Source organism: Orycteropus afer, unplaced genomic scaffold (genome assembly GCF_000298275.1).
Source record: "Orycteropus afer afer isolate SDZICR_OR568_19922 unplaced genomic scaffold, OryAfe1.0 scaffold00006, whole genome shotgun sequence".
In the NCBI taxonomy this organism is placed as follows: Eukaryota; Metazoa; Chordata; class Mammalia; order Tubulidentata; family Orycteropodidae; genus Orycteropus; species Orycteropus afer.
This window is the reverse complement of record NW_006921593.1, coordinates 11,006,370-11,027,573: the sequence shown is the minus strand read 5'-3', so window position 1 is coordinate 11,027,573 and position 21,204 is coordinate 11,006,370. Positions and strand designations below refer to the sequence as shown.

Genomic DNA, 21,204 nt, shown 5'->3' with positions numbered 1-21,204 from the left:
CCGGCGGGGGGCGCGAGGGGAAGCGCGAGGGAAGCCCGCGGCGTCCGGGAGGGAGGGAGGGAGCCCGCCGGCCGTCCGGGCGTCCCCGCCGGAGCGGAGCGGAGCCGGAACCGGGAGCGGAGCCAGAGCGGGGCCGCCCGCCATGGACCACAAGCCCCTGCTGCAGGAGCGGCCCCCCGCCTACAACCTGGAGGCCGGCCCGGGCGACTACGCGTGCGGCCCGCAAGGCTACGGGGCCATCCCCTCGGCGCCGCCGCCCTACCCCTACCTCGTCGCAGGTGTGCCCCGCGCGGGAACTTGGCGCGGCAGCGGGCGCCCGGACCCGCGGGGAGCGAGTGGGGCGGCCCCACGGGAGCAAAGTTTGGGCCGAGTCCCGCGGTGACCTTTAGCCCCGAACAAACTTTCCCTGACGCCCCCGCCTGGGTGGGGACGGGGTCGGCGCCTGCCCGGGGCCACGCACAGTTGGTCCCGAGGGACAGGCGGGGGCTGCAGTGTGGGGCCTGCAGGAGGGCCCCTGGGGGTCCCGCTCCCGGGGGTTTTGAGGTGCTGGCTTGCTCACCGCCCGCGGGACCCCAGCTGTCCGTCCTGGGCGCTGTCCGCAGGTGCTTAGCCCACCTAGGTGGCCCGGCACACCTGGCCTTGTAGCCCACCTGGGGGCCGGTGCACCTGGGCGCCCTCCTGCCCGCTTCGGTAATCCAGTGCACCTGGCCGCCCATCTCGTGCAGGGTCCTAACCCTGTTTCAGACGGGGCTTGCAACCAGTTCCTTCTGGTTCGACCCCAGCTGAGAAGCGGCTTTCCGCGCACAGAGGCTTATTCGTGGTCTACATTTTAACAAGGTCTCCAGGTGTACGTGAGAACACACCTGGGGGCCTTGTGGAAACGGTGGATTCTGATTCTGTCTGGGGTGGAAAGGCGAATTTTTAGGAGGGGGTTGTACCGGATGAACCGTTTCAAAGCCCCCCCCTCCCCAATTACGAATGAACTTGGTATCAAGGAGCTCGCCTGACGGCCCGCAGTGGGCGCTTAGCAGGTGGGGGCTGGGCCTTCGTTTACCGAAGGGGGGCGTGCAGGGCAGGAGAAGCAGCCTTCAGACTCCCTGGGTCCTCTCCCTGCGCACCTCTGATCTGCCCCCCGCCCACACAGGGCTGCCCACCCACCACCCCAGGGTCTACAGCATCCATAGTCGAGATGTCACACGCTACCCTGCCAACTCCATCGTGGTCGTCGGAGGCTGCCCAGTTTGCAGGTAGGTCTGGTCCCCAGGGCCTTAGATGGGTGGGTCGGGGCCGAAGGTGGGTCTGGACTTGGGTTGGGGCCCTCGTGGAGGCGCTGATCTGTGTGTGAGGCGAGGAATGGCTGGGGCCTAGGTCTCAGCGTTCGGCACTGGCCTGGGGAGGTGGGGATCCTTTCCCAGGCTCCTGGAGGAGTGAAGTGCTTTGACGTTAAAGGGAGTGAGATTCGGGGCCCTGCCTGCAGAGTGACAGCCTTGCCTCCCCTGTTTGGGACCCGCTGGGCTTCAGGCTTTTCTTTCTCTTTCAGTTCTCACAATGTTTGCAGTTGATTGTTGAAGGCGGTGGGAGGTCTCACTTTGCTGGGGGTGGGGGGACAGTTTGGGTTGTAGGAGCGCTGGGCCAGTGTGTCGGAGGAGCTGCGCGCGTGTCTTAGAGGCTGTGTGCGGGGGGCAGGCAGCAGCTCTGAGGGCTGCTTTATCCACAGGGAGGCTTTGAGACCCCTTGCCGTCGGCTGAGGACGGAAGCCCGTGGCTCTTTTCGGGGCAGGAGGGGCTGTTTGTATCCTCAAACAGAAGCCTACAGAAACTTTCTGATGACTGTGGTCATAGGCCCGGGGGCACCTGGATGTTTTGTGTGGGTCTTGATACAAATTCAGGTGCGACTTGGGCAGCGGGGATGCACAGGGCGGTTAGAATCAAGGCAGGGCCAGCAAACTCGCACCCCGGGCTGCGGCCAGAGGGCTGGTGAGGACTGAGGTGGAACTGAGAAAGCCCCACTTGGACCTCCATTGACTTGGAAGGTCCGAGGTGAGCCAGGTGCTGTGGGAGCCATTGGTGGCACGTGCTAGGAGACAGCCCCTGGGGATGGGGTGGGCGTCTGAGATGGTGCAGCCCTCAGAGCTGCCTTCGTGCCTGGGACAGGGGGGCTGTGGGGCACCCCGTGTACAAACCCACATTGACCCGAGGCCGGGGGTCACCGTTCAGCGGACGTGTTGGTGTTAGAAGAACATGAGGGGGACTTGGATGCCCCCTCATCGCCCTCTGAGGGGTGGCACCTGCTGCTCTCTGGAGGCCACTGCAGCTGCTTGGGACATGGGCAGGCTTCGTGGAGAAGGGCGGCGGGCCAGCTGCATGCTGAGAGTTGTGGCCCCCCTAGAGTGTGCTGGGCAGGGCCCCGACTCGGTCCCCTGTGGCCAGAGCCTCCAGGAGACCATTTGGGGATGTTGCGTGACGAGGTGGGTGATGGGAAGCCCCTCCAAGGCATCTGCGGGCCTGTTTTTCGTGGGCTGGGGGCATTGAGTGGTCTCCCAAGTCTAGGGAGGGGCCTCAGGCTGCCCCTAGAGCAGGAAGGCGCCAGGGGATGGGGCCTAGTGGCTGGCCACCATGCCCAGCCCGCCGGAGGAGCTGGGTTTGGATTCCATCCTGCCAGCAACAGCTGGTCTGCCTCTGCATCTGGGAATCGGGGTGTCTGATGGGATGTCCAAGGCTCCCTGGGGTGGGGGGTGGGAGGCCTGCAGTGAGGCTGGGGGGCTGTGACACCCTGCTGACAGGGTCAGGGTGCCTTCCCTGACTCGCCCTTCACGGGGTCGGGGGCGTGTGTGTCACCCTGGAGTCTGTGGCAGAGGCTGGAGCAAGGAGGCTGGTCCGCGGGGAGGGCCCTGTGCCCCAGGCGGAGGGGTGGGCCCTCGGATTAGGAACGGCCTCTCTCCTCCTCCCCGGGGAGGCTCGTCCCCTCTGCAGCTCAGCTTTCAGCCCCCAGGTTCTGGGAAGGAGGGACGTGGAGGCGGTCGGACCCCCCAGCACGCCCTCAAGTCCTGTCTTCCGCCCTCAGTGCCCCCCACATTCCCATCAGCTCGCAGCTGAGATGGGTCGGGATGGAGGAAGAGGGGACGGCCGGGGCTCCCCTTGCCGGCTCTGGGGGCTGCAGTGTGGCCCCGAGGTGGCCTGCTCTCTGGGAGAGGGTGTGGGCCACGGCCCCGGAGAGCAGTCGTGCCGGATGCCTCTTGGGGCTGGGACCCGGCCTGGGCTCTGCCTGCCAGTCCCTGGGCCGTCCTCCAGCAGCTTGGCAGGCGCTGGCAGAAGTCACACGCTGCTCTGGTCCCCCCGGGGGAGCTTGGCAGGCCGGCTGCCTTGTCACTGCCGTCTGGCTGAGTGGCCTGACCCCACCTTCTGTTTTTAGCCATTTACAAGTGTTCCTGGGCCCCTCCCAGCGTGTCTCGTGCCCTCCGCCATCGGCTGAGGGTGACGTGGGGTGTCCCCAGGTGCAGGGTGAGGGGTGGAGCTGGGGTGGTGATGGGGGGAGGAAGGCACCTGGGGCAGCGGCATGGCAGAGGTGGGTGCGGGGCCTGCACGCTGCGTCTCAGAGAAGCGCCCTGAGAGGGCGGGACCCCAGAAGGGCATGGGCCTTAGGACCCTGGCAGGGCAGTGTCTGGGGACAGCTGTCGAGGTCAGGTGCTGTCCAGGGTCAGGCCATGAGGTCCAGGAACCGGCATGTCGTCAGTGTAGGTGGCTGGTGGCCCTGGGCAGCCCTCAGGATGGTGATTGCATGCTGAAGGCCACAGCGACAAGGTGGTGTCTGAAAGGCTGATGGGAGGCGACTGTGTTAGTGTGGGCTTCTGAGTGGTAGGCAGGTGTGTGAGGGCCGGGCACCCGCACCTCAGGCCAGCTGGGCAGCCACGGCTGTGTAGCCGGAGCTCTGGTCTCGTCGCAGCCCCAGGGCCCTGTAGGTTTGGGGAGGTGGTGGAGGGATCGGCTGTCCAGGCTTTGGGGGCGCCCCACGTGGTAAGGTGGGCCTGGGCGGGGGGCTGGAGATCACCCAGGATGAGGCCCTCACTCCTGTTACACAGGGTGCCCTGAGGTGACCCCTGGGCTGGGCCTGGCCTCGGGGCCCAGGCAGGCCGTGCTGTCAATTGACCACCCGTCTGGTCCCAGGCGCAGCCCCTCGCTGGGGGCAGCCTGTGCTGGGGCGGCTGCAGCGTGGGGAGGGGGATGGGCCCCAGGTACCTGGCGCTGAGGCTTTGTTCAGAAGGGCCCGGGTCAGCGACTAGATTTCTAGAGGGCCCTTGAAAAGGAGCCCAGAGGCTGTTACCAGCTATCTCCCCCTCACCCTGTGGGAGGCCTTTTGGAAGTAGTGACCCTGGGGACCCCCAGAGGCTAGACTTCAGCAGGGAGACTGGTGGCGAGAGGGGAGAGGTGCTCAGTGGGGGTGTGGGGGTGAAGGCTGGGGCAGGGCTGGGGCCCCCTTGCCCACTTGAGCTACGGCTCCAGCCTGTGGCCCCTGGGAGAAGAGGCTTGGCCTTGGGGTGGAAAGGTCTGGAAGTGACATGGGAGGTGCTGAAAGGGAGGTGGAAGCCAGTTGCCCCCCCAAAAGCTGTACGGGACCACACTGATTGTTCGGTGCCCTGAGTGTGGCTAGACCTGCAGGTGGCTGGGGCCCCCATGATGGCTTTGAGCAGGCTGTTGGTGGGAGGGCCCGGCCATGCCACCTTGGGCCGTGGCTTGCACAAGCTCTCACCCCATTCTGGGCCTGAGCTTCCCTGAAGATGGGAGGCGGCGGTACCTCAGGGTGCGTAGTTACGCGGGATACAGCAGGTGATGAGGATGCCTGGGACGGGGTGCTCGGGGCCTGTGATGCTTGAGCCTTCTCCCCTCCCGGCTGTTGGCCACTTTGAAAGGTCATCGAGGTTAAGGAATTTTCAGCATCAGCCCCCCGATTTCCACAGCACCTGCAGCCTCCCACCCATGACCCATGTGATTGCCCAGGAGTGGAGGGTGTGTTGGCTGGCTGCAGCTAGAGGCATTACTCTGTGGGTGCTGAACCCAGTGTTGAATCGAAACTTGTCCAGTCAGCTGTGGGGGCAGCCACTGGTCCCCATCCAGGGGTCTGGCGTCCCATAGACAGTGGTGCTGGGGGGTCCAGGGCCGTAGCTTGTGGAATTAAAAAAACAAGTTTCCAGTGTAAATTTACACAGCAAGTGAGGTTCTCATGTAACAGTTTATATACAATCTGCTCAGTCCATCAGTTACATTTTACAAATATCGACGCAGGGATTTCTGTTCTGGTTGTCCTATTCCCAGTAATCTAGTTACCCTGCCCCCTTGCCTTCTGATCTTTGACCGTTTGGTCTCACATAGGTGACGTTTTACAGGCACACAGTACTTACGGGTGATAGTGTCTGTAGGCCAGCCTGTTGTTTAGCTGAAAGGTGACCTCATGGAATAGTTCTGGTTCACGTTTGAGGAGTGTCTCAGGGCGACAGCAGCAGGGAGTCCTCCTCCCAACTGGGCCAGGAAGTCAGGACTTAGAATTTAGGTTCTCTTCAGTTTATGCCATTATTATATTGGGACCCACCCATTGTGTTCCTGGTTATAGGGGTCGGTAGTGGTGGTCGGGTGGCTGTGGTCTTGACTGGCTCATGGACTTCTGGGGTCTGAGCAGGTGAAGCCATGTCTGTCCTGTGGACTCCCTTCTTCCCTGAGCTTTGGTTCCTTGTTCTCTTTCACTCCAGACGTGTAAGGACTGATAGAGGTGTCCTTCCCTTTTTGAAAGTTGTCTTTACACCACCCACCTTTTATGAAAGACCTACATCCATGATCTCACCAACCAAAACACATCTGAAGACGATTTTTTGCTTTTACTGGGAAGAGGTTGCACGTGAAACTAGTGGTCAGTGTTTATTCTGCAGTAAGCCGTTTTCCCCATAAATTAATAGGAACTGTTTGCTCTCCACCATTCGGGCTTGGGAAAGGTTTCAGATAGTGGGGGAATCCTGTAGCTGTTATCTTAGGAGTTTTGCAGAATGAACACTGACCTAGGGTTGAGGTGGTTTCTCAGTTCAGAGGACTTGGGATTGTAAAACCCGTCAGTGACACCCTCGCCTTCGTGGTCTGGGGCACCTTCTGCAGCTACGAGCGAGTGGGGACAGTCATACACCAACTCAAGTTTGCTTCAAACTCACAAACCCTCCTGTGATCAGAGCCTTGCTTTTGGGATTAGGGTAGGGGTCTGGGAACCTGGGGGGCAGCGTGGCCCCTGGGGTTGTACCTGTGCTAAGTGCCCAGTACATCCTTGGCCTGCGCCCTTGACCTGTGGGAGCCCCGGGCGGGTTAGTGGTAACGTTCCTGTGGAGGGATCTGGGGTCACCAATGGGAAGGTGGTGGAGCCTTGTGGGGGCAGAGCCCATGGCACCTTCCTGGTGTTACTGAAGGATATGGCCTGGCTGTCCTTGCAGGAGGGGGCAATGGGGAACTCCGCCATCCTAGCAGGCAGGGGCTTGGGGGGGTGTGGGCAGCCCCCAGCCAATGACTGTAGTTGGGCGTATGGGCCTAGCTTTCCGCTGCTGGCCAGCATTTTGCCCCTTTCTGTAAGTTCTTGGGGTGCTACAGAGGCTGGAGGAGGAGGTATACAGCTTGTGTGAGACAGGTACACCCCTCACACACTGGCACCCCGGGCCTCTAGGTCAGACCTGACCCCTTAGAATGGACACTGTGGGCCTTGGTCCTGGACACGCCACTCTGTCCAGCCCAGGCCTCGTCGGCAGACTTAAGGGTGCCAGTGAGGCCTGGCGCACTGCAGCTCTTCCATCATTCCACCTGGGCCCAGGACACGCAAACCAGTGTCCTTCCTCGGCTTTCCTTTCCAGGTACATTTGAGCAGCCAGGTAGTGAGAATGGCCAGGGGTAGGTTTCGGTGTCCGTTGGCCAGGACTGGGGGCAGGGCACATCTGCTGTGTCCATGTGCGTGTGGGACACCGTGGAAGGTTCAGGGCCCTTCAGAAGCCCTCCCTGGGCACGATGGCCTTAGGTTCTTTTTCAGCTGGGTCGCATGTCTCCTTGCCATAGGGGGCTGTCCTGCCAGGCCAGGTTCCTGACAGGTGGAAAGTGAGGGCTGACAACCAGCTTGGTGACACGGAGGTGTTAGTAGTACTGAGAGAGAGCACTCCAAAAACACCCAGACAGGAAAGGGTAACTTCCTTTGCTGACACAAAGTCAGGCCTGCTGTGCTAGTTCACTTTAAGGAGCCCTTGTGGCATCGTGGTCAGGTGCTTGGCTGTTAACCAAAAGGTCCCCAGTGGCTCCAGAGGAGCCCAGCCCTGGCGATTGCCTGTAAAAATGACAGCTTTGGAAACTCCGTGGGGTGCTGGGAGTTGGAATTGACTCAATGGCAGCTAACCATAGGGCCACTTTGGGGCAGTTTCCCTGTGGGCCCCCATCTAGTTAAGATACCTGGTGCCACTCTTTATATGAGTCTGGGAAAGACAAAAGTGGGTCATAGTTCCTCAGGTGACTTTGCTTCAGGACTTGGGGGAGAGCCTATACCACTAACGTCCGTCGTGACTTGAGGATGGGGAGAGAGAACGGCTGGCAACATCACTAAAGACCCCCAGTGTCTTTCTGTAGTGCTGACTGGAGATGAGGGTTTTCGGATAAACCTCTCAGGGATTCACTGTCCCCTTTTATTACCTGTCTGTCCTAGGCAACCCCTTCTCAGTGGGGAGGTAGGAAAGTAGGCACTGAGTTTGACTTTTTTTTTTAAACGTGGAACACTTCACGAATTTGCGTGTTATCCTTGTGCAGGGGCTGTACCCAATTTTAGTATACGTGCTGCCAAAGCAAGCACGAGTTTGATTTTTTTTTTAAAAGCAGAATTCCCTTTTAAGAGCATCTTGATCCAGGGGAGTAGGACCAGGCCTGGCTCTCCTGGGGAACTGGCCACAGCCTGGACCACAGGTCAGCAGCCAGTAGCAGCATCTCTGGCGTTTGGGGACATTCTGTGCTGCTCTGTGCACAAGGTGGCAAGTCCTGGAGCAGTAGTGGTTTGCTGGCCATTGTGGGCTGAGGAGAGGCAGCTGTGAAGTGGCTGGATGCTTGGATGGCATGCATGTGTGCGCGAGGCCCTCTTGTGGCCAGTGTGACAGTCTGTTTCTCAGCAGTGCCCAGCTAAGCTTGAGGGAAGCATGTGTATTTCAGGCAGCTGGAAGGCTTGGCTTGGGCCCTTCTGCTAAGTGCCCTTTCCTGCTGCTGCGCATGGCTGACCCACGTGGACCCTTCCTGGTCACCTGGAACAGTCCCTCACTGCCCCTGGGTTCTCCTGCCCAGCCCCTCCTCTGCCTGCTCCTCTCCAGCGTGCGATCGGGCAGGTTTCTCGGCCGCTGTGATGAACACAGAACCTGAGCAGGAGCCACGGGGCAGGGGCGCGTTCATGTCCCCCAGGGGCTCTGCACGGCCGAGATGGACCCTCACAGGGCCCTTTACTCTCACCTGCAACCCAAGCCTGGCAGGGGAGGCATCAGGAAGCAACCGCGTTTGCTGTCTGCTTATTGGCCCGATTCGGGTGACTCAGCTGTTACAGATCGCGTGCGTCGGGCTTTGAAATTAAATTGCAAGATGAGTGGCCTCCTAGATACAGTGAACCTGGCTGGTTTTCAGTTTTTACAAAACTCTAAAATCCCAACAAAACCCCAAACTCTACTTTCTCACTCTTCCTTAATCACCATTCAGGGGGTGGAGCAGGATCTCAATCCTTCCCCTTTTGAGAGGCAGACCCGACCGAGCCCTTGAGTCGACACTGAAATACCACCTGAGTGTGACGTGGGTCTCGGTTTTTCCAGAGATGCGAGAGTTTCTATAGCAACCGGCACTGGCTGCTCGTTCTCCTGACTTTGCGCCTTGGTCCATGGAGAGAACCGCGCGGCAGAGTCTGGCAGCCGACTCGTTTGCCTTTGTAAATGCTAAGTGAGTCCGCTCCTTGCCTCATCTTCCAACTCTGTATGTAGGACTGATAGCCGCAGGCCGTGCTCGCTCACGTGGCCCTCACACTCTTCTCCTGGCACCGGGGTTGGTTCTGAGGGTGGGGTGCCATCCGCGTCTCCCTGTAACTCCAGGTGTCTGTCCTGTGTCCCCTGTAGGTGAGGCAGGCCTGTCGGGCCTCCACGGCCCTCACGCGCGCCCTCCCTCTCTCCACAGAGTCGGCGTCCTGGAGGATTCCTTCACCTTCCTGGGCATCTTCTTGGCCATCATCCTGTTCCCCTTCGGGTTCATCTGCTGCTTCGCTTTGAGGAAGCGGAGATGCCCCAACTGCGGAGCCACCTTTTCATAAAGGGAACACCACACCAGGCTTTCCTACCCCGTGGTCTTTTTCTAATGTAAATGTCTTGTACGATAGCTTTACCAGTGAAGCTCCAGGACTGTTGTGTCAATGTGTCAGGTGTGGCAGGCCAGGGGCCGGGCTTCCCGGCCCGGGGTCAGATCTGGAAACCCAGGTGACAGCAGCTCGGTGAAGCACTGTTCTATTTTCCACAGTCTTCACTTTGAGAAGGTGAGGAATACTGTGTTAATAAATGAAATTCATACCATCGTTGACCTGCTTCTGCTTACTCCACGCTTGCTCACTGCTGCTCGTGTAAAGAAAACGTCTGTTACGGCATGTCCCCAACAGCTACCACTGGGGGGCGGTTAAGGGTGTGGCCCCATCGCCCCAGCCATGGTCCTTCTGGACGTACAGTCACCAGGTGGACAGCATACTGTTTGCCTGTGAATCACAAAGAGCCACATGTCCCAGCATGGGGACATGTCTTGTCAGTGACAGGAGCAGAGAGGTGGGACACCACGGGCACTCACAAGGCATGCCAACATACGTGAGGTGTGGGAAGGCCACCCCAGAGAGACTGCTGACAGGACACTGGACTCCTTACATCTTTTGGGAAACAGGGTGAGAAAGCTCACAGCTTCGCCTAAACGTGACTCCGTCTGCCTGTATGCCGTGCGGTGCACCTGCCAGGTACTCACCCAGGGAGCTGGGCCTGCAGCGAGACGACTGCCGTTTGACTTCTTGCTGGCCTCCTTGCGCTCTGGCCAGGCTAAGGGTGATATATGCATCCTCATTTTCACAGCTCAAGAAGTGTTACTGTTTTCAAATTATCTTTTATTATAGTAGTTAAATACCTTGACATTTACAGAATTGCACCTCAGTGCCAAGAACCTAAAGACACCCTCCCCACCTCTGCAGTAGGTGCCCACAGGAGCGCCATTTCTTGGAGGCAGAATCCAGGGTTGCCTGAGCCCAGGGAGTCTGCAGGCTGCCCGTGGTAACTAGAACCTACAGCAAAGCCAGAAGATCCCAAAAAGTGGAGCACTAATGCTTCCAGAACTGACACGTCACCCCACTCCACGCCTGGTAACAGTGGCCTCTGTGAACCGGAGTCTCACCAAGTGGGGGGAGGAACCCCGACTCAGTTGGCTGGCGCTCCCGTGGGCCGGGGGTCGCCGGGTTTGCCCTCTCAGGAGAGATGCCCTGTGATGTTGCTAACCTCCAGGAAGGAGCCTGGGGTAGGTCGCCTGACCTATGGCATGCTTAAACCAGCTTCAAGCTCACAGGAAAAAACTGATAGTAGACAGGAACCACAGTGATGAACAGGCAGGAGGCACATCCTGCTCCTCCAGTCAGTGGCCTGGGCGAGCAAAGTCACCCCCATTCTCACAGACACACCGGCAGGCTGAGGGCTGATGCACGTCAGCCAGAGAAGGCAGAGTGACAGGCCCAGATGTCCGGTGTGTGGTGTCTGGGCCCAGACACGGAACCCCAGCCCAGTGAGCACGGGTCTGCCCTGTGGCCTGGGTTGGGGTGGTGTGCTGTTCTTAGCTAGCGGTAAGCCGGTTGGTATCTTACCGCTCTTAGAAACGATTTCTTAAACACTGACTCGGGCTGTGACGGGAGAGGCAGGCTGTCTCAGCTAGGCCCACACTGCAGAAAAGCTAGGGACTTCCCCACCTCAGGTAGCTCGATGATGAAATAAAAATTAAAAATTTTTAAGTTAAAAAATTAAAATGTACATGCTATCTCCATAATTTATATTGCTTAAGATTAGGCTCTGTGTGCTAAGATGCAAACATGCCAGTGTTTTTCCTCAGGTGATTTTCTTAATGCTCCTCGGGGGCACGCGTCTCCTAAAATATATTCCCCGCAGCCTTGTCTGCACGCAGAAGGCTGGTCAGGGCAGAAACGATCCCTCGTTCTGTTACTAAAAATAAAATATCCCAGACTCTATCAAAAAGGTACGAGGATGGGAACCAAATTTACTAAACAGAAGAGGAAGGGAAGATTTTAAATAGTTGAGTTGTGGCCCTAAACTGCAACTCATCTTAAAGAGAAATGTGTAAACCCAGCCCGTGAGAGGCGGACAGTGCATTGATCTGCTCAATGGAGATATGGTTAAAGGTCAGGCCCCTTTGGTCAGGCGTCAACCGTAACAGCAAGGACTCTGCAGCGACGGTGCCAGGCGTCTGGAGAGAGGGTTGACCGGGGAGGAGCCTGGCGCCCTGGCCGTTTCACCGGATGATCGGGGCTGACCGGTCATTGGTCACCGTTGGTCGGAGTTTCACGGTAGCAAAGGGGTTTTCTCCACTGTGGGGGGAAATGTCAGAACTACTACCACACGACAGATTTGGTCTTAAAGAGAGCAAAAAGCTGCTGTTCTCACCCTGGTGGATGGCAGAGCCAGCCCCCTGCCCACTGTGTAGTCTGCTCAAGAAGGGGAGGCGCTTTTAGGGAATCCTCTCTGGGAAAGGGTCTGGTGACTCTACCAACATGGCCTGTGACTTGGAGAGTCTCCCCTCAGATCAGGCAGACTGGACGCTCCCTCCCAGCCCTGCTCTAACACACACGTACTGTGGCGAGGGTGGGAACACAGTGGCTGCATTCTGCTTGGGCCTCATGGGCCCCAGGACTTCCTTAAGACCCTTCTGGGGCCACGTGGGTGCTAAAGGCAGTGCCAGCAGGGCGGGTGCTCCACCTGTGTCCTAGAGGGAATGCCACAGGCCCACTCAGGGACGGGCAGCTTCAAGGACAGATTGTAATGTTGGAAATGAACGTACCTAAGAAAAGGCGGCTTGGCAGTCCCATTGGCATCACTCTGTGGAGAGAGAGAGAGAGAGGAAACTGATGGAAAGTTCATGTAATCAGGGACCCTCAGACTGACCTGAAGGTGAAGTACAAAGCAATAAGGGACTGTTGAAAGCTCCCATAGACCCTTTGCCACTGAGTGGATTCCACTTGTGCCCCTAGAAGCCAGAGCCGAATGGCCTCATCTTCCTCCCACTGGTGGGTTTGAACCAGGGACCCTATGGTATCGGCTTAGCAGCCTGGCACCTCAACCACTGCGCCACCAGGGCTGCTTTGTATAAAGCTGCACATGTTGAAAAGGGTTCAGTAGTCTCACCAGCTGAGACGAGATCTGAGTTCACTGGGAAGGTGAGGACGAAGTTCTAAATGACAGGTGCCTCGAGAGTAGAACACGTGACAGAGCCACTGTGAGGCTGTGGCACTAGGGCTTGCACAGGACACCGAGGGGCTCAAGGGGACCAGCTTGTCCCTAAACCCGAAAGCTCAGAGCTGCACTGGAGACAACGGTGGTGTCAAACCCAGCACCCTGACAACCAGGGACCCTGACAGGAGACCCCAGGTGCTGCTCGCCTCGCAGACGCCCTTTCAAGGATCACCTCCAGCAACTGCGTTTGCGTTGTGGGAGCCCAGTCCTAGCGAGGGCACGAGAAAGCCCCAAGAGGAAATCAAACCTGCTGTGCCTGCTGCCTGTAGACGAGGGAAAACTGCAGAAGCCAGAGACCTTGCAGAAGAAACTGAACCAGGAGGGAAAGAAGGCAGACGAGGGTGCGGCCCTGGCGCAGACCAGACCTTCCTGGCCTCATTCCAAAAGCTCGCAGACTCTGAAAACCGCCGCCCTGCTGTCGGGAGGTGGTGCAGGGCCTCAGTTGCGGGGCAGCCCAGGAGAGGGCAGCGTGAGGCCGTCTGACAGGTGGCCAGAGTCCAACACGGGAGCCTTGTGTGATGGAGCCCTGCACCGACCTCAGCGCTGCGGCCCCAGACTCCAAGGTCATAAAGGGAGGCGGCTGCCGCCTGGGGCCGTACCCTCAGGCCTGTCCTGTCTGGGCCTCAGTATCTTTATTAGAACCATTAGACAATGGGCAGACGGCCTGAGGACATCCCCTCCGGGGCACCGTCCCGTGCACCGTTCTCTGTGCCACCGGCCTCGGAGCCTCTATGCGGCCGTGTGGACAAGCTGCATGCCGGCCTGCTCGGCACATGCCAGGAGGGCTTGGGTGGCTGAGTCACCGCCCCGCAAGAGCCGCCTCCAGGGCACGCGGTGCCCCATCAGCACGGCCGCGACCGGCACTTCCCACGGTAAGGGCTGAACGCGGGCTCAGTCTGGGAACAGGCCCGGATGCCTCTGGGGCCCAGGAGTCGGGAGCAAGGGCAGCCGAACTCCACCACCGAGGACCCCGTCCTCAGACTCTGCCCCGTCCCAGCGGCCCTGCCGGCTAGGGAGCTACACTTCCGGTGCATCCCTGCCCGGAGCGCCGCCCGGAACCCACCTCAGGGCAACAAGCCTGGGGCTGTGCACGGAGCCCCGGGGACCCACTGAGCTGTGAGAGTTTAACCTTGTCACCTGGCTGCTTAGCCGGCCGGACGTGCGAAAAGCTGGGAAGAAACGCTACCAGAGTCAGTGCGGGAAGTACCGGCGCCTGCGGCACAGGAGCTGCAGGACACACGGTGGCGCCCTGCCTGCCACGAGGGAGGAGCCTGAAGGACGCATGGCGCCAGCACGTCCGCGCCCTTCCGCGCCTGCGACCCAGCAGCTCGGTCTCAGCCCCACAAGCAGAGCACGTGTCTGGGCGCCCAACACACCAGCCCGAGCCTGCCGGCGTTTCTCGCGTGCACGCAGCGGACCCCATCGACCTCAAGCGCCCCACAAGCGCGCTGAGCAAGGCAGCTGGCCGCTGCTCGCCGAGTCCAGACAGGTGCCCTTGTGAGTGGCAGGGTCAGTCCCTGAGCCTCTAGCATGTTCTCTTTCCCAATCTACCCCTAGTTATGCGCATTCACCTCATGAAAAATCGCTGTGCACTTTTCAGTAAAACATTGACTTGAAAGTGTCATTACCAGAAAAGTCCACCCTCCTTCCTGCCCGTCCCCCGACTTCTCTGTCCAGCGAGGCTACCACTTTGCACTTGGCACCTTCTGTCTTGGCGATGGAGAAGATTCTAGTAACTTGCTCTCAGCCTCCCTGCCCTGTGGCGCTGATGACTGAGGCCGACGGATCAGCTTGCCCACTCACTTCCCTCTCACCCTGGCTTACTCACCGTTTCCCTGCAAACTTTCCAGAAGCCCTGCGGGCCTCACGGCAGCCAAACTCAGCCCCTTCCTCTCGGGAACTGCCTTCCAGCCTCCCCTCTTGTTCACCAGTCAGGAAAGCCTGTGGGCTCCGCTTTGACCGATCCCCTAACCCCACCCCTGACCTTGTCAACCCCACCCCAGGCCTCACGCTGGGGGGGCCCAGTGGCCACCTGTCCACCTGAGCATTCCTTCCACGGCTTCCTCTGCACTGGTCACCCCACCCTGCAAAGTTCCTGGGCCACCAAGAAGCTTTGGCTCCTGTCTCTGCTGCCTGATCCCTCACCTCAGCCTTCAGAAACACTTAGAGGGTCTTGGGGAAGCCTTTCACTGTCCTCTGGGCCTGGCCTGTCTCTGAAGCTCCTGCCTTCACATCCAGGTTTATCTGCCTCACATGAGGCCCCCTAAGCAGGGAGCCCTGACCCTCTCGTATCCTCAGGACCTGGCATAATGTCAGGCATGCTATAGCCTGTGCTCAAGACACGTCTGTGGAACTAAGAGGCTCTTAATTTGAGAAACTTGTGGCTCGGCCACTGTTACGTGGCCCTCAGTGTACTGGGCCCCACACAAGTCAGCGGCCATGCTGGCTTAGCCACTGTCATCCCATCTAGTTTTTCTCAGACTTTGAAAGAGCATGACACCAAGGCACTGTCAGTCTGCTTGGCAGGACCAACTTGGCAGGGCCCACTCAGGCACGGCCCCACCAAACGTAACTCAGCAAGACAGGATCCTCAAGGCTGTGAAGCCTGGGGAGGGGAGGGGCGGCGTGGCACATCCTGACAGCAATGGGACACGCTGCCCCTAAGACAGCAGAGAAGGCTCGGGGACCAGAAAGCAAGGTGCCTGACAGCTGCTGCCATTACCCTATATAGGAACACAGCTACCGTGTAGCATACTTTGGGCTTTTTCTGCCACAGAGGACGGGAAGTGTGACTGCCTGGCACCAGCCGCCCACTCCTCCTTTGCCCCTCCCCTACTCTACCAGCCTTTTGGTTGGGGTCCACCACAGAGCCATGACTCTGGAGGGAACTGTCAGGCCCCAGCCACAGGCAGACACTCAGTGATGAGCCTGGAGCCCTTGCAGTCAAGCAGGGCCTGTGAGGATGCCTGGAGGAAGCCTTGTGATCCACTGGCCTCCAGCAGCTCCCGTGAAATGGCAGGGCCAAGGCTCAGAGAGGAGGCTGCCCCTTGAGGGCCTCCTCCAGCCACCCTTCCTGCTGCCCCCTCTGGACTCGGCTTCACACGAAACACAACATCCCTTCATTTCCAACACCAGCTTGCGGTCAGTTTCTCGTTCCTTGTGACATAAGCAGCCCTGATGCAAGGCCTCTGAAACACGGGAGCCAGCAAAGCCTCCCTGTGAGTGCACTTGGCTCCCGAGGCCACAGCCTCCTATTCCCACAGTGGGGACGCAGAAGCCCAAACAGCGATAGCCAACTGCTCTGGGTCACAGGGCTATTTGCTGGAATGGAGGACTACACCAAGCAACACACGTGGTGGAGAGTGGCTGCCAGGCTGTGCAGGGCTGGCCCTGTGCTTTTGCCACTTTGATGAAAGTGTGTGTCAGAGGGCTGCCTTTTGGGGGGCTTTTAACAGGCTGGCTATCTGATGAGAGAGACAGGAGTGAGCCAACCCTTCCTTGCTCAGCAGTAACTAAGGTGGAGAACCTGTGAGCAGACCACCTGCCCCCCCCTCTGCTCCCAGAACCCTCTCCCCTGCACCTCACAGAGGGGGCACCGACCGGGATCTGTGGAGACGCAGCCTTACGAGGCTGCCACGAGTCCACCTCGGTGAGTGGGCTCAGGAACATTCCACCTGGGATGGACGGCTCCCAGTTCTCAGTGTTTGGTGGATCTAAACCTAAGTGTGTCTCTGACTTTAGAAAACGCCTCATGTTAGTCGATAAAAATCGATGTGTTTGCGTGTGAAGACTACATATACAAACCCGCTTGCCGTCTATTTTAAAAACTAAGGTGTTTTGCCAGCTCCTCCCACGGATCCACGACTGGCCTGCAACATGACACACCTCCTGCAGCGTCATCAGCGGGGTGGATTCAGGCTGGTCTGGGAGGTAACTTTTCACTCCAGGTTGCCAGGACTTCTGCTAACTCCCAGGATGGTCCCCCGAGCCCCAGGATCCTGTGTTCCCTTCCTTTGGCTCTTGGGAGATCGGCCCCACTTTTAAGTCCATCTCTTGGGCCTTCACCATGGAAACACTGTTCTATTTAATTTACACCTGTCTGATATAGCAGACTAGCCATAGATGGTTATTTAAATTAATTAAAATGAAATGTAACTCCTGAGGTGCGCGATCCACTCAATGGCCCATGTGCCCAGTGGCCGCTGCACAGTGCAGTTCTGTAACGTCCCTGCCCTCTGGAAAGCTCTCTGGGACAGCACTGATCTATCAGCTCCTTGGTTTCATTTGCTGAGGCCCTGCCCGCCTGCCCTGCTCCCTGGCACACACACCATTAGAGGGTCTCGGGGAAGCCTTTCACTGTCCTGGACCTGTGCCTCCTGCTGCTTCTCTAAGAGGCTGTGAGGAGGCCAGGAGGCCCCTTCCAAGCAGCGGGCTCACCTGGTCCCATGGTGGTGCTTCTGGAGCAGCAGGGACCCTCCTCCTGTCTTCCCTCCCTGTTCTGCTGGGTTCTGACAGCCCCTAACCTGAGGTGGGAGTGATGAAAGGTCGTCTACTAGACAGACCACTATGAGCAGATAATAAAGACTGGTGACAGGGCTGTGCTTTGCGGAATAGACTGGTGACAGGATTATGCCTTGCGGGGGGGTAGACTGGTGCCAGGATTGTGCTTTGGGGGACAGACTGGTGACAGGACTGTGCTTTGGGAGGGTAAACTAGTGACAGGATTGTGCTTTGGGGAAAGATTGGTGACAGGGCTGTGCTTTGCAGAATAGACTGGTGACAGGATTCTGCTCTGCTTTCCTTTCTGATCTGCACAGGAGTGCCTAAGGCACTTGACTGCTAACCAGAAGGCTGGCGGTTCAAACTCACCAGCCACTCCTCGGAAGGAAGATTGGGCAATCTATTTCCGTACTGTTATCACCTCGGAAACCCAAGGAGGGGTCACTATGAGTCATATTCGACTTGATGGCAGTGTGTTTGGTTTGCTTTTTTTGGTTTGACGTGTTACTTTGGAAAATGTAAATTACTTCGGTTTAGTGATAGAAATGGAACGTTAGGCAGCCATGTAGTTGTGTGCATCTGTGAGGCACCCTGTGCTTATTTTTGTGTTATTACTCTCTTTTTCCAAGATTGGATACACCTTATTACTTTATAGACCAGGGACAGAAGGCTGACAGGTAAGCCTTCTGGAATCACGGCCAATAGTACCTGGCTCAGGGAGGCATGCACCTGGAGGCCTTCTTGGATTTTAAAAGCCAATTAGAATTTTCCTGTGACTTTGATTAGCTGGTGTTTCCCATTATCGTCCAGATCAGAAAAGCACACATCAGTCCCCCAGGAAATAGCCTCTGGGTGACAGTGACATGTGTCTTATCAGTGGAGAGGGACTCTGATAAACAGCCAGCTGAGACTTCAGAACTGATCATCTCGTCTCAATCTGCTGGGACAGGAGAAAGCAGCTGTAGTGTTCCTGTGCATCTCACAAAGCCCTTCGATCCACATACTTCCTGGACGGTGAGGAGGTGAGACAGACATTCAGCCGTCTGAGGGCAGGGCCTCCAGTCAGTGCTGGAGTAAAACTCACCGCTGCGGGCACCACCGCGGGCCCTTACCAACGGGTTTTGCGTGGTCTCAGAAAATGCTTAATGTTTCTTAATACCATTCTAGGTTTTCAAAAATTTTCACTTCCCACCTCCAAAATATCCCTTGGTTATTTTTATAAGCAGAAATGTGTTATTTTAAAAAGAAGTGTTTGAAATAGGGTGTAATCATTAGATACTGTAATTTCTATGAAGGGGCCCTGAGCAAATTTGGATGTTGCTCTTTCAAAGTACATGGCTGTGACTTTCAGGTGAATTTTAAAAGATGTTTAATGCATTTAGCATGTGGCCACATTTGAGGTAACAGGACTGACTAGGCACCCCTTGTGGGGAGCCAGGCAAGCCAAAGTGGTCGCAGGAGGCCACAGGTTCATCTCCTGGGGTTGGGAGAAACTTGGGCTTGAAGCACTTCTGCTCAAGGAAGTAGGGAGAGGAAGAGGGTGGGGTGCTGCCTGCAATCCTCACTTGAGTCTCAGCACCTCCAAAGTCATCTCCCCCTCTGGCAGTTCGTTAAGATTCAGTCAGTCAGGTCAGGGCAGGTCGAAACAACCAAGTACCAAATAACAATAGCTTGGTCCTCATTTAAGCACATCGATCCGTTTATCACACCCCATGTCCTTGTGAAGAACAGTTAACGGAGCTCTCTTCATCATTTACAGACACGGTGAAAATACTGCAAGTGAACACATGTCCTCATTTTCTAAGAGTGGTTACTGTCTGTATTGGCTAAAGTGTCAGTGTTGTCACTGATAATTCCAGTACTGGGTTTGGGGCAAGATTCTTTTACCTTAAAAGGCATTATACAACCTCAATAAAGTCACAGTGCTTGGCACTTCCTATCAATGGCTACAAAGATCACAGGACTGGGCAGTGCAATTCTGGAACACTGCTGTCACCAAAGAAAGCTGTACCACACGGTGACAAAACAGTGGTCTTCTGACGGCCCAGGACCAAAAAAGTGCTCTCGAAAGACAGACAAGCCAACAACAACCAAGCAAGGCATCTAGCTGCTAATTTACTGGAAATACAGGAGACACAGGTGAAGGACACTATGTGAATGCCACCAACAGAATCCAGGCTGGGGACAGCCCAGAATAAATACCCTGTTCTATACAACTAGCCACAAGGAAGAGGCATGAAGGGCGTCCTGCATGTGGGAATACCTTCTGGGGTGGAGTTAGATGTTGGAGGTCATTTGGATCAATGTGCAGTGGGAGGATCTGAGAGCAGCTGGACGGGGACATCTCCAAATGAGATTTCAAACACTTGCATTTCCCGGACCAGAATGAGGCAGTCCATCCTCAAATTCTGTAAGGCTCACGCTAAAGCGCAGGCACGTCTCCAGGAGAACACCAGTTCATGCAGTCACGAGGCTCCACCTGTGCTCCACCCCCGCCTGAACAAAGCCCTGACACCCCGTGACCTGCTAGGGCAGGGCTATCTAGCCACACCCCACTGGAAAGTAGGGAAATGCCACGTATGCACCACAAAAAGCACCCCAGGGCCACGGGAAAATGATGGCAAAAACCCTAACAAGGGAAGTGGCACGGCCCAACCGCACCAGCTGCTGGGCACTACCCCCAGCCCCTGGTGACTTTCTGTGAGGCGGCAGCACGGCTGCCTGGCGGGCAGGTCCAGCCTCCCAGAACCATTCTGCAGCCACAGGCACACTGCTGAGCTGCACAGCTTTCAGCTGAGTGCCCCATCCATCTTCCCAACATCTGACCGTCACCTCCTGTCGCTGTTCCCCCTCTCCACTTCACCGACTGCTTCATTCCCACTCTCTCATCCACTCACCCGCCTCCCTCTCCCCGCTGGATTCTGTGGCCTGGGACGCCACGACCCACCCTCACAGACACGCTGCACTCCCTCCCTCCTCTGCTAGGGCCAGTGCCCTGGTTAACTCTAACCAGTGAACTATTTCTTACCTGAGCCCAGGGAGCTGAATGTTGCTAGAGAAAGGCACACACCATGTGGACTGGTCCTTTAAACCATGACCCGTCATCTCCAAGGGCATTCAGTGTCACCCCACATCCTCAGTGTCACCCCACATCCTCAGTGTCACCCCACATCCTCAGTGTCACCCCACATCCTGCCCCGCTGCAGCAGCGCACCCCTCTGACTCTCAAGATGCCCCTTGGCAGTGTCCTCTTCCGGCTGGCTCACCCCCGTCTACCCAGCAGGTGATGACTGGACATTGTCACACAGGTCCCTGGCTGGCCACCCGGCTGCACCAGGCCCGCACCTTTGGCCTTTTCCATCCCAGCAGCTGCCGTCCCTCCTCCTGGCCAGGGTGGGCTCTCCTTGTGCTCTGGGTCTTTCCCTGACGACTAACGCTCACCTTTCTCTCCATCATTCTCTCTCTTATCTCCCTGTATTGTGTAAGCTATACTGAAAAACAAACACAACAAGGGACCTACATCCTCCTCTTGACCCCACTTGTCCTCATAACAATCACCCTAGTCGTGCCAAGCTTGCTTCTGCCTCAGGGCTCCTAAGCGCCCTGTGACTCTGTCTGGCAAACTCCTCTCCTTGACAATCTGTCTCATCCCAGATGCAGGCACGTGGCCCCCAGATCAGCTCTGAGGTCCATCCTGCTGCTGAGCTCTCTCCTGCGGTGACCGCATCACACCAACTACTCCCTCCACCTTCCTCCTTCCTTCCTTGTGGTGTGGGCCCCGAGGGCATGCCTGAGCAAGGACCCTGCACACACATCTGTCTGGGTCCCGGTACCCACTGTGCCATCCGTCCAGTGTCACCCCGTTCTTCCTACCTCACCTCATTTTGGGTCCATGCATAGTTCTTATCATTGGTGTCTGGGCCCGTTTCTTTTTAATGTCTGTTTCTTCTCACTAGAATGTACCGCAACTCCCGAGGGAGCCAGGAGCTTGTCTCGTTCATTTCTGGGTCTCCAGAGCCCCGACCAGTGCCTGGCACTCAGCACCCCTCCATGCACAACTGTGGGAGGGACGAACGAGCACCTCCTCAGTCCTCATCCTCTCCTGTCCTTCTTTACAGGGCCGCTCAAGAATGGAAGGTAGCACACAT

General features: G+C 57.5%; 2 protein-coding genes across 2 annotated transcripts in view; one reads left to right on the top strand and one right to left on the bottom strand.

The window, feature by feature from the left end:
• Nucleotides 1-142: 142 nt before the first annotated feature.
• BRI3 (brain protein I3) lies at nucleotides 143-9,330 on the top strand. Its single transcript, XM_007940950.1, has 3 exons — nucleotides 143-278; nucleotides 1,145-1,247; nucleotides 9,198-9,330. Exons 1-3 carry the CDS (start codon nucleotides 143-145, stop codon nucleotides 9,328-9,330), a joined length of 372 nt encoding a protein of 123 aa, XP_007939141.1.
• Nucleotides 9,331-11,558: 2,228 nt separating this feature from the next.
• Nucleotides 11,559-21,204, bottom strand: part of BAIAP2L1 (BAR/IMD domain containing adaptor protein 2 like 1) — a 97,594-nt gene continuing 87,948 nt past the window's right edge. Inside the window, exons 13-14 of the mRNA XM_007940936.2 lie at nucleotides 12,105-12,142; nucleotides 11,559-11,634 (exon numbers count right to left, since the gene is read on the bottom strand). Coding sequence (XP_007939127.2) covers nucleotides 11,559-11,634; nucleotides 12,105-12,142 — 114 coding nt within the window. The remainder of the gene's footprint in view (nucleotides 11,635-12,104; nucleotides 12,143-21,204) is intronic.

What these genes read in the sequence shown, in the direction of transcription:
- BRI3 (XM_007940950.1), top strand. Translation starts at nt 143, where the DNA reads ATGGACCACAAGCCCCTGCTGCAGGAGCGGCCCCCCGCCTACAACCTG. An exon ending in CTACCCCTACCTCGTCGCAG is followed by an intron (nt 279 to 1,144) that starts GTGTGCCCCGCG and finishes CCGCCCACACAG; the next exon opens with GGCTGCCCACCCACCACCCC. An exon ending in GGAGGCTGCCCAGTTTGCAG is followed by an intron (nt 1,248 to 9,197) that starts GTAGGTCTGGTC and finishes CTCTCTCCACAG; the next exon opens with AGTCGGCGTCCTGGAGGATT.